The 19,211-nt window shown below is 33.5% G+C and overlaps 1 protein-coding gene across 2 annotated transcripts in view; it reads left to right on the forward strand.

Annotated features, from left to right (window-relative positions):
• LOC106884368 (sodium-dependent dopamine transporter) overlaps positions 1-19,211 on the forward strand; it is a 242,943-nt gene that overhangs the window by 149,901 nt on the left and 73,831 nt on the right. For both annotated transcript variants that reach the window (XM_014935726.2, XM_052967984.1), the window contains exons 7-11: positions 1,607-1,741; positions 3,865-3,968; positions 7,751-7,875; positions 14,538-14,785; positions 16,990-17,190. In XM_014935726.2, coding sequence (XP_014791212.2) covers positions 1,607-1,741; positions 3,865-3,968; positions 7,751-7,875; positions 14,538-14,785; positions 16,990-17,190 — 813 coding nt within the window. The remainder of the gene's footprint in view (positions 1-1,606; positions 1,742-3,864; positions 3,969-7,750; positions 7,876-14,537; positions 14,786-16,989; positions 17,191-19,211) is intronic.

Raw genomic sequence — 19,211 nt, forward strand, 5'->3', positions numbered from 1 at the left:
ATATATATATATATATATATAATCTGTTACATGGTATGCCAAGTTAAGCAGTTCTTTTTCTAAATTGCAATTGGGTGGAGTGGATTTTTGGCAGTTAAATGGATCTCAAGCCTTCGGTAGATAAGTCTAAACCTTGTCAACAAGGCAAACTGCAACTCAAATAATAAAAAAGTATATTTATTACTGTTGCGACAGACTAAATATATTATGGTATTTTGTTCTAACTTAATATGTTTTGACTTTAAATTCTGCCAAGAGCGATTTTGACTTTCGTCTATTCAAGTATCAGTGAAATAAGTACCAATCAAATACTGACATTAATATGATGAATAGTACCTTTCTGTAAATTTGACTTCTATTTTCCATGGGTTGGATACTTTGACATGATCCAGCAAACCACAGATCTGTGTCAAGTTCTAGCTTTGTCATGGCTTCTACAGCTAGATACTCTAGATACACATTACTTGTGTGCTGCGTGCTTTTTATGTGCAACTGGCACTAGTGAGCCAAGTAACTTACAAAACAGAGAAAGAACAGTGTAGAAAAATAAAGATCTTGTGGTAGTTAGTTACTTCCTTTTACAATCTAAGTTCAGTTCAAATCATGTGGTGTCCATAAAATATCCCTCGAGTACTGGGACCAATGTAATTAATTATACACCTCTCCTAAAATTACAGGCTTTGTGCTGATGCAAGAAATCATTATTGTATATACAAGATGGGGCTGAAAAGTTTCTGGCTTTCATCATCATCCTCATCATCATCATCCTCATCATCGTTTAAATGTTCACCTTCCATTCTGGCATGGGTTGGACAGTTTGACAGGAGCTGGCCAGGCAGGAGCCTAAACCAGACTTCTGTGTCTATTTCGGCAGGGTTTTTATGGCTGGATACCCTTCCTAACGCCAACCACCCAGCAGAGTGCTTTGGGTAAAAGAAAATACAGGAGGATCAGTTAATTATCATTTTATTCAACATATTCCCCTCTCAGATTCACACTCTTATTGCAGTGGTCCTTCAGTTTTTCTGTACCCTGTAAAAGAACTCGGAAGTTTGGGTCTCCAACAAGGCGTTTCGTGATACCCTTAAAGCCAGGAACTTTTCAGCACCCCCTCATATAAGGCAAAGGAGATAGCTGGAAGTATTTTAACAAGTTGTTGTTGTTGTTTAGTTCCAAGTCAGCCCTAACTAAGCCAACTTAGGATCAAATGTATTTCAGCCATGACCAACCTGTTTATTTGCAGACATTGAATTTTGTAGTCCTTTATCAAAGTCTTACAAAATCCACTGCATTCTTCTACTTTTAAGACATGAGGGTATGATTTGAGGGAGACTTGGCTACTATAACTTTCAGGTTGAGCAACCACAGAGAAGCAACAAGTTAGAAGTAATACATCATTGCAGATTTTAATTTCATCATCCTTGGTTCCAAATTCAAATTTGGGTGGGTTAACATTGATTCAAAAGCTGCATAAATATTTACCTTAATTATATATATACTTAATTAACTTCAGGTATATACCTAGCGTATACATCTGAAGTTCTTGCAGGTGATAGCTAACTTTGTGAACTCTTAATAATTCTTTTCTTTTATCATTTCATTATAGATGATGTATTTGACAGCAATACTTCCATATATTTTGGTCCTGCCTCTCCTAATTTGCATTTGCATGTTAGATGGTGCTTTACCCGGTGTAAAATTTTTTCTTACACCTGGTTGGGACGCATTACAGAAACTACAGGTATGTAATCAACTATTCACAAAATTCAATAGAAAATAGTTTATTTCATTTATAATCACAAAAAAAAAAAACTTTGTCTTTTCTTTTATTTCTTTCAATCACTAGATTGCAGACATACTGAGGCACAACTTTGATGAATCTAGTTGACCAAATAACCCTACTGTTATGTTTTTTAAGTCTGGTACTTATTCTGTTGGTCTTTTTTTGCCAAAGTGCTAAAGCGTTAAGTTATAAGGAAGTACATTAGCCAACAACAGTTCTCAAGTGGTGGTGGTGGTGGTGGTGATGGTGGTGGTGGTGGGAACAAACACACACACATATCCATGTACATTTCATCATCATTACTATCATCATTTAATGTCCACTTTCCATGCTGGCATGGTTTGGACAGTTTGACTGAAAATTGGTAAGCTGAGGAGCTGCACCAGGTTCCAGTTCTGATTTGGCAAGATTTCTATGGCTGGATGCCCTTCCGAGCATCAGCTAGTCCAAGAGAGTAGTGGGTGCTTTTTTTACATGCTACTGACATGGGTGCCATTGACTTGACGCCAGCATCAGACATGACTACAATCTCTCTTAGCTTGACAGCTCTACACAAGCATGGTATATCGCCAAAGGTCTCAGTCACCTGTTACTACCTCTGTGAGGCCCAATGCTTGAACAATGCTTTTTATGTGCCGCCGGCACAGGTATATATATATATATATATATATATATATATATATATATATATCGATTTACCAAATTCACTCTTACCAAATACACAAATAGAAGACACTTTCCCAATCTGCCATGCAGTGGGACTGAATCTGAAATCCCATGGTTGCAAAATGATCTTCTTAACTGCACAGCCATGCTTGTAGTATTTTGGCTTGAAAATTTATAATTATTTATCCATAAGTAACAGTTTTTTGTTGTTCTTTAGACAGTTAATGTGAACAAATATCGTTTATAACTTTAATTAAATTAAAGTTCAGTATTTTCAAATCTTTGACATCAATGAGATGTTCATCCTTTTTGTGTTTTAGCTAATCTATTAACTTTACAAGTAATACAGTTATTACTGTAATGTAATTTCATAGTTCCATCATATAGCTCTAAATTGGTCTGAGAAATCTGTAAACATCCAGCTTCCTCTTCGAATTGACAGGAAGGAAAATCAAAGGGAACAGCCATGAACATAAGATAAACACTAATGTATATGGTGAATTATGCACACCAGAATTAAATTGTTAGATGTCATAGTAGTGGGGCAGAAAGATTAAATTATTAAGCCAGAGATCATCGGGGGAGAAGGTTAGAAAAACAATCAAGAAGAAAACATGCGATTTACAGGAATGATTTGACCTATACAATACAGAGAGAAACAAATACTCTTTACTCTTTTACTTGTTTCAGTCATTTGACTGTGGTCATGCTGGAGCACCGCCTTTAGTTGAGCAAATTGACCCCAGGACTTATTCTTTGTAAGCCTAGAACTTATTCTATTGGTCTCTTTTGCCGAACCGCTAAGTTACGGGGACGTAAACACACCAGCATCGGTTGTCAAGCGATGTTGGGGGTACAAACACAGACACACAAACACACATACATATATATACATATATACGACGGGTTTCTTTCAGTTTCTGTCTACCAAATCCACTCACAAAGCTTTAGTCGGCCCGAGGCTATAGTAGAAGACACTTGTCCAAGGTGCCACGCAGTGGGACTGAACCTGGAACCATGTGGTTGGTAAGCAAGCTACTTACCACACAGCCGCTCCTGCGCCTATTGTAAAGTTTATATGAAAATGATAACTGAATTTACTCATTTTAATGCTTTCAAAATGTGTCACTGATTTCTTTGTCATTTGTTTTCAAAACTCTTTTGACACTGGTTTACCTGAAACTTCCCCTGGTCCTATGATTCAAATTTCTTGTTTTAAAGTGATCTAAATCAAAACCTTCCATCAAAACTTCCTGTTTCAATTTATGCTCCAAATACCAGCTTAATAATGACAAATTTATTTAACTACATTCTTCATTATTTTTTATAATTAACTAAAAGAAAGAAGTGTGCTATTTCTACAGAGATATGGTAACAAGAAGGTTAACAAAATATTATCATTCTATCATTTTCAGGTGTGGTCTGATGCAACTAAACAGCTTTTTCTTTCATTAGCTCTCGGTACAGGGAGTATTTCAGTATTAGCTGGTTATACTCATTTTCACAGCAACTGTTTTAGGTAAGTTCATTTATTTTTTTAATTCATTTCTTAATAAAAATGAAAAACATTTCATAACTTAACATGTAAACCATGCACTGAATTCATTAACTTATGGAGGTTTAAAAAAAATCCAGTCTTTGTTTAAAGTTAATATTAAGGACTACAAAATACCAATCAAAGAATGCAAACCAAAACCTTGTGAGTGTAATTTGGTTGTTAGAAACTGTGTGGAAGCCTGTCAGAAAGAGCATTCCTATTTTGATGGTGGTAGATTTACCTTGGTCATTGCCTGCCCTTAATACTCTACTAAATTGCAAAAATGACAAGAATTCAGACCAGTTCTGCAGTCTGAAGATGGTTTCCTGCCTGCCTTCCACCAGTCGCAAAGACCCTCAAAAGACCATAAGCATTGCCTTTCCTTTTCTGACTATACCATGTAAAGAAAATATATTTTTTAAAACCCAACATGAAAGAAACTGGCTATAGAATGGAACTGTATACAAGGAATGTCTATTACAAATCTATAATGTCTTTTAGATTTGATTTGTCGTAGATTGTATCTCCTCTTTTTCTGTGGTCAGGCTTCAATGAAAATTTGAAGGTTTGGTCTTCTTCTCTGAAAGATGATTTTAAATGTATGGTCTTAGAAGCAAATTATTATTAACTATATCCTACCAAGTACTTTAAATCCATTCTGCAGATTTATGGTTTTCCTGATTCTTCACTAAATAAACTGTCTATTACCATCATTACAACCTAATTATCTAGTTAATCTTGCTGGTTGTTGTGGTAGCATATGATTAACTAACTGATTCACTAGTTGTCCATCTGGCTAGTTGTCCATCTGGCTAGTTGTCCAACTAAGTAGTTGATTTGTTGCTCATTGGCAATTTTACATATCATATAAAAAATTATTTTGCTCTATGGTCAAAGCATTTTTGTGATTGCATGAAGATTGCAGGTTGAGTTGGGTCAAGTAGCGTTTTAAAAATATTTTAACAGTATTAATTAAACTAAACCATTAATATTGGATACATTATTAATAAATTTTATAGAAAACATAAGATCTTTAGTGTAAGAAGAAAGTTTAGATTAGAAGCATCATTGTCAATGGTAGGCTTAATTCATTGTCAAGGTCAACTCCATCATCTCACCCTTGGATGCCTTTAGTAGACTGAATCTCACTTTGAGGATAACTTCCTCCTTTCTTCCACAAGCCTTGGAGATCTTATAAAGGGTCATGGGCACTACTCTTCCATCTCTAATTAAGCCAAAAGCAATTTCTTTTTTAAATGTTTGAGTCTAGTGAATTCTTATAATTGTTTTAATACAGGTTTTTCCCACACTGACATAAATTGGACTGGTTATATGTTTAATATTTTTATTTAGGTTTCTAGGTTTCTGACAATAAGTCCATTCGGTGAAGAGAAGTAGTCTCAGAACTAACCTTACCATTTCTTTCCAGGTCTTTCTTGGTCTGCTCACACAACAGAAATTTTTCACCAACAATACTTTCACTCAATTATGTGTAATCCATCAACAATACATAATTAAACCAAAGTAATCCTCTCCTGCAGTTAATAGCTTCTGGTGCAAAAACAAATCATTTGCACTCTTCTTTCATGTAAATCAACATTGCACACCCAACGTGCTATACTCATATCATTTCTCTCCAGCCACTGAAGGTCATTATACATCTTCCATGGTAAATATCAAATAGCAGTACATATTTTATGTATGCTTCAGAGCATCTAATTTTCCTAAAGTGAGAGAATAAAAGTAACAGATCCATGAGCCTCTGTCATCCTATTCTTATCATAAATACTATAATTTTACAACATCCAAGCCATGCTCTGTAGTAACTGTGTTGCCTAAGTAGAAGAACAAATCTACAACTTTTGGCTTTTAATTCAAGGTTGTTACTTCTGTGCGTTTGAAGTTCTGATTCCCTACTGAGACTCTGTTTGTTATCTCACTACACATGTTATGTATCCATTGCTTACAGCAATATTTAGTATTAAGTTCATTCTGCTACCTTCCATTTCATTGAACAAAGCTCTCTTCCTAGAATGCCACAGGGTTTTTCTTTTCTATCAAATAATACTCTAATCTTTTTTCATATTTAACTTTAAACTTTCTGACTAGACCACTCTTCCATGTTTTGAACTCCTCAATAGATTCTATAGAGAGAACCAGATTATTGGCATATAAAAATTTCCAAGGACATCTAGTTCTGAATTCCTGAATAATTACCTTAAAGACTATGATGAAGAGAAGATGGATAAGAGCAGGTCTACTGGAACTCACCTGTAAACTAAGATGTTCAATGAATTCATTAATCAAACTCATATTACTTGACATCTTTATGTTCTGAAGTACTCTCCTTAACCATTTCTCTACTGGTGATCTTCTGAATACCCACCTGGCCAGACAGCATGGGAACCTTGTCCCCTTACAGTTTAATTTTTTCCACCAGAAATATAGTATCCATGGTCCTTCACTTAGGCACCAGCATGAATTTCTACCAGCCCAACCTAACTTCATTTTGCACTATTTATGATATGTCTTTACCCTACTTACATAAACTGATCTGTCCACTTGTATCTCTCTAATTTTCCATGTCTCTTCGAAGAAAGTTAGTTATGTTTCTACAGGAAGGAGCCATAAACTGCCATTCTACATACATGTATAAGACAATATTTGATTAAAAAAATAACAATAGATTCTTTTTGTATCCATTTCTGATAACATTGCCAAATGATCTGATACCTGCTTCTGGTTGCCAGGTGAATTTAAGGATGTAAAAATGAAGGGGTTACTCACACACACACACACACACACACATATAGATATGACAAAACATATCTAGAACTATAAGCTAGTAATCTCATGCCAAAAATACTGCACAATTTAACTTCTACTTGTGTTTGAGCTGCTGCTAGAAAAATATCTTTACAAGATTCTAGACTAATTTTGAATTTTAAAGTTAGTAACAGTTTCACGCTGAAGGTCATTATTCATCAATAACGTTAATTAAGTTATTGAAGGATTTATTTATCTCAGTTTTGTCTAATTATGCTGCACTGGGATGGCAGTCATATTGTCTTGGGTCCAGTTTCACTGCATGCCACCTTCAGAAAGTATCTTTTACTATAGCTCCTGACCAACCAAAACCTTATGAGTGGATGTGGTAGATGGAAACTGAAAGAAACTCATCATATATATATATATATATGTATATATGTACATATATGTGTGTGTGCGTGTGTGTGTGTGTGTGGCATCATATGATGGTTGTAAATAAACATCATTGGCATACAAGCAAGGTTGTTTGTTTCCAGTCTTCCTTCAAAAGCATGCCTACATATGGAAAATTATTACCTTGCTTGGAAACCAATGAGTATTAGCAACAGGTAGGGCATCAAGCCATATAAAATCTGCCTCACTAAATTCCATCTGACCCATGCAAACATGGAAAAGTAACATTAAATGATGGTGGTGGTGGTGATGATGATGATGATGACGATGATGACGACGACGACGACGACGATGATGGTGGTGGTGGTGGTGGTGGTGGTAGTGATGGTGGTGAAATCACTAAATTGAAGTTGGATTTATTAAATTAGTAATAATTTATTTTTTTAAATAAAGAATCCAGTCATAAGTCATTATTTCTGTACCTTTTCTCTCTCCTTTTTCATTTCCCAATTAAAATCCATTTACTGTTTGAAACTTAGACAATTTCAATAAAAAGAAATGTTTATCTAATTCCCTTTTATTTATTTATTTTTTTTGTTTAGGTTTTCACTCCTAGGTTGCACTGTTAACCTTGTTAGTACAGAAATATTGGGACTATTAATGTTTGCCATTCAAGGAGTTTTCACAAAAATTTATCAACTTCCACTCAATCGTCTAGAAATTCCTGGTAAGTTATAATATAGAATTTACAAACTTCTACCAATTTAGTTTCCAATGAAACTTGCTGAGTGAAGTATTTATATTTCTCACTTATTTAACCCTTTAGTGCTTAAACGGTCATATCTGGCCAAAATATTCTACCTGTTTTATGTTCAAACTAGTCAGATATGGTCATTCATAGCTACCTTATTGTGTCATTTTAAAAATAAACAATCACATAATTGAAATCTCAAAGCCATGAAATGATGCAAGATTAATTTTACATGGTGTGAATACATAAGTTTTACATTTGACAGAATAATCTGAATGCTAAAGGGTTAAGACCATAGTAATTAAGTATCTTTTATACTTGTTATTCTTTTTAGTCTCAATAATTTCTATATGGTTCAAGAACTGTTTCAAAAGCAAGAATTTTCAATGAATTTATAATGTGTTTGCTGATAAAAATTCTAAAATCACTGGCTTTGTGCCAAAATGTGAAAGAATTTGACACAGAAAAGACAGTCTATAAGATCTTTTATATCTTAACTTTTACTTGTTTCAGTCATTTTGACTATGGCCATGCTGGAGTACCACCTTGAAGGGTTTTAGTCAAACAGATCGACCCTTGGACTTATTATTTTTTGAAGCCTAGTACTTATTCTATTGGTCTCTTTTGCCAAACTGCTAGGTTACGAGGGACATAAACATACCATCACCAGTTGTCAAGCAGCAGGGGGCGGGGAACAAACACAGACACAGAGACACACATACATAGAAATATACATATAAAATCGGTTTCTTTCAGTTTCCATCTACCAAATTCACACACAAGGCTTTGGTTGGCCCGAAACTATAGTAGAAGACACTTGCCTAAGGTGCTAAGCAGTGGGACTGAACCTAGAACCATGTGGTTGAGAAGCCAGCTTCTTACCACACAATCATGCCTGTGCCATAATTCAGTGAAAATATTTCAAAAGTATCTTTTTCATCCACACATACATGCACAAGCATACACACACAACACATGCATACTCACATACACACACATATTGATTCAATGAAAGTCGATTACCTTCATATATAGTACTCAGTACATATTACAAGTGTAGAGTTTCATATTTTTATATTTAATCATTTGTACTATGATCATTTCAACTCCTGGTCAGCTTTAAGTGTCCAGGACAACCAGGAATTACAACAAATGATTAAATAAATATATATACATATGTAAGTATGGTGGGGGTACCCGAGCATGGGCACAGCCACTGGTTGAAAGCAATAAAAGGAATTACATGTGTGTGTGTGTGTGTGTGTCTGTGTTTGCACGCACGCGTATGTATCTCTTGTCTTTTACTCGTTTTAGTCATTCAACTGAGCCAGGCTGGGGCTCCACCTTGAAGAGTTTTAGTTGAATAAATTGACCCTGGTACCTTTATCTTTTAAGCCTGGCATTTATTATATCGATCTCTTTTGCCAAATAGCTAAGTTTGGGTATGCAAATGCACTGACACCAGTCGTCAAACAGTGGTGGATGATAAACACAGCCACAAAGACACACACATAGATATATATGTAGGCATGATTGTATGAATGCATGTATTTATGTATGTTTGTATTTTTGTATGTACATATGTATGTATGTCATTATTCAGTTTTATTTCAAGATTTCTTACCAAATGACTGAAACAAGTAAAAGAGTAAAAGAGTATACATTAGACAGTTTATATTTCTAGTCATTTCTAATTGCATATTACAAACTGAGGATAGACAGAATTTTGGACTGTGGGATTCTCAATTATTAAAATGTATCATTTACTGTCTAATTTGTGAAAAAAATGTATTTTAATAAATGTAGGATAATAATTTGCATGGAACTGCAGGCAGAGTTCTTTTGGATATGTTAGACCAACCCTAGCTATGTTCTATATTCCATGTTTCATTTCTTTTCTTTGCCATTTAAGTTTCCTACTTCTTTCAAACAAGCTTTGATCAAAACGTAATTAACTATATTGTCAGTACAAGTTTAGCTCTTCTTTCTCTTTTCCTTCTATTGATATTAACAACTTGTATAAATATGTATTCAATTTGTAAATGAATGCAATTCAGAAGCAATATTCTCTTGTAAGTGCATTCTTTTACCTCATTATCTGATTACAGGAACAAACTAACCACAAGTGCTGACACGTTTTTCTTTATTGATAATCACTCTATAAGAATAAAATATTTGCCCCTACATTTATCTCTTTTGACATTACTCTGCATATGTAGTTAGCTTGCAATTGTATTTGTGTAATCTAATTACATGACTTTATTAATTTCCTATTGCTACTGTACTTTGCTGTGAATGACCTGTCTTTATAAGTAAACCTTTTACAACAGCATTCTTTTATGATTACCTGCTTACATGAAGTTACTTGTTATGATGATATTCTGCTGTGATTACCTATTTGTATAAACAAACTGCTTACAGCTATATTTACCTCATCTAATAACATCTATATAAAACAAATACCTTTATAACTGCATTCTTCATTTCAATCAGATTTCTGTAAGGACATATTCTTTACAATAGCATTTTTTTTTTTTTTTACCCTGAATAAACCACTTCAGCATAATTATTCATCATTGCAATTATGTATTTTAGAATAAAATAAGTCTAACATATAACTTTCATTTCTATATAATACTTTAAAAACATCATAATAAGTTTATACCTTTCCAAGTTGTATGATTAATTCTTAGTAATAATATTCCACCTTTCTGTTTGAGCCATTATCAACTTCCTAAAATCTTTCCCATTATATTTCCTAATGTACTCAACTTAAAATATCTATTCTAATTTCTGAACCCTTCAGGGATTTAACCTTCTACATCATTATATCATATACATATATATATATATATATATATATATATATGCGAGTAAAAATAAATACAAAAAAGGTGTTTTTTTTGTATGATTGTGTATAGAGGAATATATTATTTTGTTTAAAAGAGTTCCAACACTGTCTGTTTTTTATGTTTTATTTATATTCCTGCAGAACCAATGTGGGGTATAGAATATGGAATATACAATATATAATATAATATACAATATATAATATAAAATAAGATAAAATAAAAATGGATGGCACCATGAAAGAAAGTATTGAATGTAGATGAAATATTGAGTGTTCAATATAAAGGATCAAATATATAAATATAAGTATATAAAGGCGACTCGAGTTTCAGGGCTATTTCCCTTCGTCATGGCTGGTATGACAGACTTTAACAGATGTATGTATGTATGTATGTATGTATATATTCATTTAGAACTTCATATACTTAACATTTATTTTTCTATACTAGCATGGGTTAGAAGGGAAGTTATTTTAAACAAGATTTTACCGTTGAATAATGCTCTTCCTATCAGCAACCCTTAACTATTTCCAAGTAAGGGATTTTTTAAATTCTAGACATCTTCAAAACACAGAGGAACCAGGCATAATGTCAACAAGGAATGTTATATATATATACCCACACATATAAATATATATATGGATGGATGGATGGACGGACGGACAGAAGGATGGATAGACAAACAGATAGACAGAAGGATGAACAGATATAAATGAAGTGTATATAACTAAAACTTTTGGTAATTTCCTCAGAATATAAGAGGATAAGTTTAAGTTGAATATGAAGAGGATTCTGATTAATGATTTGATAAAATAACTATCAAATGAGTTCATTCAGAAAACTGAAACTTAGACTAAAAGAAAAGATAGAGATATACCAAGATAATTAAAAATGATGAAAATGAACCTATCCAGTTTGTGTTCAAGATTATTAATCCATAAGGCATAATGATTTAGTGGTATTTAAGCTGCATTTCATAGGCAGCAGTGCTAATTACTCTTAATGTCTCTGTTTATTTAACTGAAAGTAATTACCATTATCTTTTACAATTGACTAATTATTTTTCCAAGGAACATTTAACTAACCACAAAATGCTCTTTAGATTTGCTGAAATGATCACATCATAGAGACTAGAAAGAGTAATTACTAGTTAGATAGAACAATTACAAATTCTTTCAAACACAATCTTTGTTTCAGTAGGTTCAAAATGAAAGAATTCTTTTTGTCTGCCATTTGCATCTGCTTTTTGTCTGCCATTTGTTGGTGAATATGCATATTGATATTTTGAGTTCAATCTCACTACACAGTACCTTGGGCAAATGTCTTCTTCTGTAGCCCTGGGCCAGCCAAAGCCTTGTGAGTAGATTTGGTTGATGGAAACTGAAAACCTGTTGCATATGTATATGTTGGGTCATCCTATAAATAATGCATTTTTTTATACTTCTTTTATTTTTCAAAATTAAGATAAACAAAGTTCTTTTTTAATCTAAAATATACTCTCCTTCATTTTCTACAATGCTCTTCCATCTATCTTGTAGACTTGCAAGGCCCCTCTTCCAAAATTCACTTGTCCGTGACGAAAAATACTCCTCCAGTACTGTTCTGACCTCGACTACAGAATTCATATTTTTACCCCTCCAAATGATTTTGAAGACTGTGGAATAAATGATAATCAGATGGGGAAACATCTGGCGAATATTGTGGGTAGGGCATCGTTTCCCATTCAAACTGCTCCAGCCTTTGAAATGTCATCCTTGCTATATGTTGCCAAACATTATCATGATGGAAGAACACCTTTTGTGTTGAAACCAAAGATAGTCGTTTTTCTCCTAGCGCTGACTTTAGCCACTCAAGCTGCTCACAGTAGATCTCCTTTGTTATTGTTTGGTTTGGTTTAAAAGTTCAAAGTGGAGTAAACCATTCATATTCCACCAAACAGATAACAACACCTTATGTGGCTGAAGACCTTCTTTAACCTGGGGTGCCGGTGTTTCTCCTTTCCCTACCCACTGTCTTTGGTGCTTGACATTTTTATAGAGAACCCATTTCTTGTCACCAGTCACTATTTGGTCCTAAAAAGGTTCATTCATGGGATACAACAGTAAAGAAGAGCACACGTTCACTCTCTGCATGCAATTAGACCAGGGAAGTTTATGAGGAGCCTACTGACCTAGTTTGCTAACTTTTCCAATGGCACACAGGTATCGATGACTGATTGAATGACCAAATCCAAGCTTCTTTGATAGTTCCTCAACAGTTACAATGGGATTTTGTTCCACCAGGGTTTGCAGGATGTCCTTGTCAAGCTCTACAAATCTTCCAGGAAGAGGTTTGTCTTCTAGGCTGTAGTTTCCAGCTCAGAATTTCCGGAACCACCATTGACACTGGCTTGTGCTTATTGTCCGATCTCCATATACTGCATTAATATTTCTCGTACTTTCCATTGCGTTGTTGCCTTTATTGAACTCATAAAGCAAAATATGCTGAATATGCTCCTTTGTCACTTCCATTATAGCTTTGAAAAAAAATGGCTGTTAAAATTGAACTGCACTCTTCAAAACTTGCACTAAGAATAAGGACGAGATAAAATTACTACCTGTTTTTATAGCAAGTTGATGCAGGTAGATTAACCTGTCCCCATCCAACTTTTAGTTCATGCAATTGAAAAAACCACATTATCTATAGGTTGAGCCAATATGTATGTATGTATGTATGTATGTATGTATGTATGTATGTATGTGTGAATGCTTGTCTGTATCTTCTCATCTTAATGTCAAGTGATGGTTGTAAGTGAGTGTCACTGTCATACAAGCAGTGCCATTCATTCCCAATATTCTGTGGAAACATGCCTGGCTATAGGGAAATATTACTTTGCTTGGAAACAGGTGAGGGTTGATGATAGGAAGGGCATCCATTCATAGAAAATCTGCCTTAATAAATTCTGTTTCACCCATGGGAACATGAAAGGGGATGTTAAAATGATGATGATGAATCACCAATATTAGATAGTCTTAAACCATCAAAATTATTTTCATTTTTAGATTTTTAAATGTATTTTTGTTTTATTTTCCTTTATACAAGAGGGAAGTATAAGTACCATCAGTATTCTCAAAGCCCATTGCTACATAAATCATTGCCTCGAATGAATAATTGCCATCAGTATCGGCTAGTGTAAGGAGTTTGAGTTGCATTATGCATTCATAAAAAACACAGAAAGCATAGCAAGTTCAAACAATGTTAGTTGAAGCTATTTTACAATTATAACTAATTGATATTTTGATATCTTCAAAATATAGTTAGTTTGTGCAGATTATTAACTGAAGTAGGGAAAACACACATTCTATGAATTTCTTCCAGACTACCTCTTTTCATAAAATGTTTAATTAGGCTATGTAATGTCCAGAAAATTTCTAAAAAGGATGAAATAGTAATTACATGATTACCACTGAATAGAAATTTTAAGCACTTCATAATAAGTAAACAATAAAAAGAAAATTAGATATGTACATTCTATGCATTTTCCCCTTATTCAATAATTCCAAATTTAAATTTCCATTCCTACCTAACACTATGAAGAATTTATTATCAACTGTCCAACAGGGGACATCGTGTGTTTGTAAAATTTCATTTGACTGATTCAAAATAAGGAACCGCCTTAATCTATTTTTTAATCTTATTGGATTCTTATCAAAGGTGTCTTTTATTCATTTTATACTTCGCATATCTGTTTATATTAAAAAATTTTTTTTTTTTACTTCTCTAATGAAATCTTACCATTTATCTTTACAGCCCTTGACATAGCATTCATTATATTTCCTGAGATCACATCATTAATGCCCTTTCCACCAGTGTGGTCAGCTCTTTTTTATCTTATGTTGACCATCATCACCTTAAATAGCATTGTAATATTCACCCAACTAGTTGTATCAGGACTGGAGATAATATGGCCAATGCCTGAAAGGAACTGTTACAAGCTGTTCTGGTTGTTTGTCATATGTGTATTATCTTTCATTTTTTCCCTCTTCATACTTTCTCAGGTAAGAAACTTTTGCTAAAAAAAAAGGAAATTATCACTGTACAGTTATTTTAAATATTCTCTAATTAATTATAAAACATTTTTGTGAAGATTAATTAAATGATAGCATGTGAAATCTTCTAAATAAATATTCCAATAACTCTATATGATACTTTTCTGTGTCTTGGGAGAATCGTTATGCCAACTTTTTCTTTAAGTATACTATATTTTCTGGCATACAAGTCGACATAGTTTATAGTGTAAACATGTGTAAACATTCAAACATCATCACTAACTTTCCAAATCCTGTTGCCTTCAACATGGAACGTTTGGTTCTCCAAACTTGTTTTGGTATATAAGACAACCTACTGTTTTTGGCTAACTTTTGGTCTGAAAAATTCGACTTGTATGCCAGGAAATACAGTAATGAGTTTGTTAATTTCAAGCCTAAAAATATGAACAAACATGATTTAGCTATTTTTTTTATTTGTGTGAGATTTTTTTTTTTTTTATTAGGTTTTTGAAATAACTTTTCTCGTAGAGTTCTTATTAATTGATTATTTAATATAAAATACAAGTGAAGCAATTATGATACAAATAGCCTATTGTCAGATTTGCTATAGTATTTTAAAAGAAACTAGGAAGTTTTCCCCCTACACATGCCTAACCCTACACATATATTCATAAGAAACACAGAAAAAATAATTGGTATTTGTAAGCTTTATGTAAGATATGTGCATTTCTACACGCCTGTTGTAATTACGTGTGCTAATTAACCCATTACACTAACCAATTGGCATGCTTCTTCAGTATTATCAACAAAACAACACAATATGATATGTGTTGCATATCCTTATATACCCAGTCATGCATATTGTAAATAAGCAAGTTGGTAAAGCAGAAAAGAGCCAACTGAATTGCCTAAGAGGTAAATCAGTTTATGTAGAGAGCTGCACAATATGCTAGAAATATCAGTTAAACCTCCCTGAAATCATATTTTGCCATCTTGTAAAAAGAATAAACACATTGGACAAGGTGGTTTCTGTATACAAAATGATGGGATGATCATGGCTGGAATGCCTCTGCTCTTAGGTCTACTCCCTCAGAACAGACCCAAAGCTAAACAAGAGGCCATCAATAACATTTGAATTTGTGTCAAATGGAGTTGTATTTATATTCTGTTGCCAGAATAGCAGCATGTCATTTGCTAATGTAATTGTTCTCTAGCTGGTAATTAGCATTTGCATTACCCAATCACTATCAGCAACAGCAGCGTTTTTATCACAATTACCATCACCATTATTGTCATGTTAATTGTCATCATCATCATCAATATTCCAATTTTTGGTGTATTACTTGGGACTGTCAAAGGTCTTCTCAGACTAGTGAAATTGACACAGGAAGAACTGGACAAAGTTATTAATGTAAAACTACAGAAGAGAGATAAATGGTGGAAGGAGAGATAAGTGGGTCAGGTGAAGTTTGGATGGAGACTGTGGGCAACTAATTAGTGCAGAGAAGCAGAGGCTTCAGTGATAACAATAGAAGAGGCAATGAAAGAAAGTTAAATGAAAGGACATTGCACATTTGTGGATAAGTGCCTGCAATGTGTTAGTGATGGAATCTTCATCACTAAAGAAATGAAAGAAACCCTGATTTTATTATAAAAACCTAGTTTTATCATCAAAACCTAGTTCTTAATTTTATATTTAGAAGGAATTAAGCACAAAAGACTAAACTCATTGGATAGGACAGCAATGTGATTAATTTAATAGATCTAATTTCCTAAAATTTTTCTGCAATTCTATGAAAAATAAGGCAAACTTCATTCCATCGTAATATACAATTTACTTTCCAGAAATAAGGTAACTGATGGTGGTCTGAGATCAAATTGATTGAAATATTATTGTATAGATATAAATATTGAAGAAAAGTTTTCATCTCTAAAGTTAACACTAATTGAAAAATTATGATCCTAGAATTAATAATGCTCCCAAGACAATGGAATATTTGCTGCATGATAATATATCATTAATATATTGTTAATTGTTAGTCTGGCATTTTCCATTTAGCAAAATTACTCTCTATTCTTCTAAAAAGACATATTTTTCAAAAATGCTGTTGTTATAAAAAGTATTATTCTTTGCAATGTCTTCTATTATTTATTTACTTTTTTTGCTCATATTGATATTTACTTAGATATTATTTTTTTGTCTACTTTACAAGGCTGATATTTACACTGATCAAACAATGGATGTTTACCTTCCAAGCTGGTCCTTGCCATTTATTTGCTTTTTTGAATGTTTGATTCTGATGTGGTTCTATGGTCCAAAGAAAATTTTGCGACATATCACTGACATGACTGGTAGCCTTGATCGCTTTTTTTGGAAATTAATGTGGAAAGCAATTACACCAATAACAATACTGGTAAGTTATCTAAAAACAACTCTTTCTCTGACAATCCTAACTTCATTGCTCTCTCTCTCTCTCTCTCTCTCTCTCTCTCTCTCTCTCTCTCTCTCTCTCTCTCTCTCTCTCTCTCTCTCTCTCTCTCTCTCTCTCTCTCCCTCTCCCTCCTAAATACACATATTTAATTGGAGAGTAGTCATTAAGAAGATAAAATGGAAAACAAAAATATTGATGTTGTCCATATATATAATATAAATGTTTATACCCATATTGTCTATGAGGAGAACTTCTCAAGAGACACTTGTGTAGCATTGCTATTTTCAAATTTCACAAAACCACATACACAGATGCACACACACACACACACACACAAATTCATAGATAGATAATTATATGTGTGTGTGTGTGTGTGTGTGTGTATATATAGAGAGAGAGAGAGCGAGAGCGAGAGAGAGTTATTGTCATCATCATATGGAAGTCAAACAGATAAATAAACCTATCTTCATCTCTCAAACCTCCTGACTTTAGGCTTTTTATATATATATATACACGTTTGTGTATGTGTGTGTGTGTGGAGCATTATTCGTTTGGCAAGTTTTTTACACCTCGATGTCCTTATATATATGTATGTATATATATATGTGGGTGTGTGTAATAATAATAATAATAATAATAATAATAATAATAAGGATTCTTCATAGAACCAGGTACTTAAAAGGATATGCACCAGGTAAGGTTCGATAAACCTGTGATCACCACCTCTGGTTGATTAAATATCTAGTAGGATATTCAGGTTATGCATACAGAGAAAACCACCCCTACAAGTATTAAGTACCTAGGGGTTGTGTTGATCATACATTGTTTGGAATACTCCAGCGTATCTGATGTGCCATGAATCTCTATGGTGCATTATAAGCAAATGAATAATAACAGACGATGGATAAATGTCAGCTCATTACAGCTGTTTTTTACACATTTTTTAATATGTATGTTTGGCGTTAGGAAGGGCATCCAACTGTAGAAACTCTGCCAAATCAGATTGGAGCCTGGTGTTGCCATCCGGTTTCACCAGTCCTCAGTCAAATCGTCCAACCCATGCTAGCATGGAAAGCGGGCGTTAAACGATGATGATGATGATGATATATATGTATGCATGTATATATGCATACACACATATGGCAACTTTCTTTTTATTTTTGTGAATATCTATGAATACATTTAATTTCTTACCTCTAATTTATTAATATCTGACATAAAATAAGTTGTTTGCTCTTTGCTGTTGGAATTGCATTAGTGCAACACCACCACCACCACCACCACCAACAACAACAACAATTTCAACCATACTTAAAGGTAGCAATATTTTTTACATATTAGATTGTCTCGGTAGTCTAAAATAACTCTTGAACTCTGTCATGGTTCTAGGAAATACCTGTCGCAGCAACTGTGTATCATTTCCAGTGGTTAATGCCAGGGATTGAAGGTGAGAAAGACTGTTGGCATCTTTCAAGCCCATTATTACCACCAGTCATTGTCACAGTGTATGCAAACTATTTACTGTATATTTCATGCTGCTAATCTAGTGGTAGCCAAGTTAATTAGCTTACACATGGTCATTGAAATTTACTTGCTTACTTCAACTGATAACAGTTACTTACACCATCAAGACACAACAGTCTCTAGAATCTCTCGGTATTAAGAAGCTACAGTGAAATGTATAAGGGCCACAAGATCTATTAGTGTTGTGTTATCTGATTATATACAATGTACAGAAAAACACAGAAATGTATGTTTTATTATTTTCAAGGTATGTTACCTTCAATTTGAATACTACAGGGTGTCCACAAAGTTTGGGTACATGGGGATTAACCCATACTTTAAGAAATTATTATTTCTTATATTTAATTGTTTATGTTATGATTTTATTTACTCCATGTACCCACATGGGGATTAGAACATACTTTAAGAAATTATTATTTCTTATATTTAATTGTTTATGTTATGATTTTATTTACTCCATGTATCCAGACCTTGTGGAC

This window comes from Octopus bimaculoides, chromosome 1 (genome assembly GCF_001194135.2).
Source record: "Octopus bimaculoides isolate UCB-OBI-ISO-001 chromosome 1, ASM119413v2, whole genome shotgun sequence".
Classification (NCBI taxonomy): domain Eukaryota; kingdom Metazoa; phylum Mollusca; class Cephalopoda; order Octopoda; family Octopodidae; genus Octopus; species Octopus bimaculoides.